Genomic DNA, 1,013 nt, shown 5'->3' on the forward strand with positions numbered 1-1,013 from the left:
CAATTTTGGCCAAGGCTTCCCGTATGGGTACCTAGGAGTACCATCAAAATCACGATACAAGTTCGCCCAAGGCAGAGCTTTAAGTATAGCGAGTCCTCATGACTCGGTAAAATCGCCCAGTTGAGTTTATGCCTCATACTAAAGTAGTTCGTCGCTATCAGAATCTGATGCCCTACCATCGCAGCGGCGCACATCAACTGTTTGATGTCACTCCCAGAATATCCCTCGGTACTCTCTGACACTCGATGTATGACTTCTTCATTGAAACCGGCTGGTGTCTCAGTCAATATGCTAGCATGATGTAGATCCAGTAACCTGGTGATTAGATACTTCCGAGCTCCTATGCCGGGCAGCGGGGTGTACCTGATCGCACCAGCTGGGCATCACCTAAACTGCATTCACCATAACTGTAACACTACTGAAACTGTATCACTATATCATCTATAACTATATAACAGCATTTGTGTTACGTGTCAATGCTATGGGCTTCGTGGAACGATCATATCCAGTGAGGGCCAAATCAAAGAGAATCATGATCTTCTTGTTAGATACCCTACAGCTTTTTGGGGAATCTCCTCAATGCGGCAGCGTCAATCTGCCAGGGTAGATTGGTCGCTCCAAGGAAGAGTATTCGAGACTCGGGTCTGCTGGTGATACCATCCAGAGCGGCAAGGAACTCATTCTTTAATCGTCTCGTGGACTCGTGGTCCCCTTCGGATCTTGCACCGAGAATACTATCTACCTGCAAAATGATGTGGAATAAACGCAGCAGCTGCTAGTCGAGTGGTGTGATGTGAGATAGGCGCAACATATCGATGAGGGGAGCATGACGTGATCCATCATCGGCTCCATGGTATTGATGTTTTACCTCATCAATGAATATGACTGTTGGTTGGTAATGATCAGCCACTTGGAATAAGTATTCACCATTTTCTCACTCTCCCCGATCCATTTCGAGAAAGACTTGATGCCGACACGTTTATGAAAGTGGCATTCACTTTAGAGGCTATCAT

At 46.3% G+C, this 1,013-nt stretch overlaps 1 protein-coding gene across 1 annotated transcript; it reads right to left on the bottom strand.

Moving 5' to 3' along the window:
• Positions 1–176: 176 nt before the first annotated feature.
• Pmar_PMAR007815 (aaa ATPase, putative) lies at positions 177–742 on the bottom strand (the record flags this gene model as incomplete). Its single annotated transcript, XM_002785061.1, has 2 exons — positions 177–363; positions 558–742. Coding segments are annotated over 2 exons (372 nt in total), but the record flags the coding sequence as incomplete, so codon positions are not given.
• Between the last annotated feature and the right edge of the window lie 271 nt (positions 743–1,013).

Source organism: Perkinsus marinus, assembly GCF_000006405.1.
Source record: "Perkinsus marinus ATCC 50983 genomic scaffold scf_1104296934218, whole genome shotgun sequence".
In the NCBI taxonomy this organism is placed as follows: domain Eukaryota; phylum Perkinsozoa; order Perkinsida; family Perkinsidae; genus Perkinsus; species Perkinsus marinus.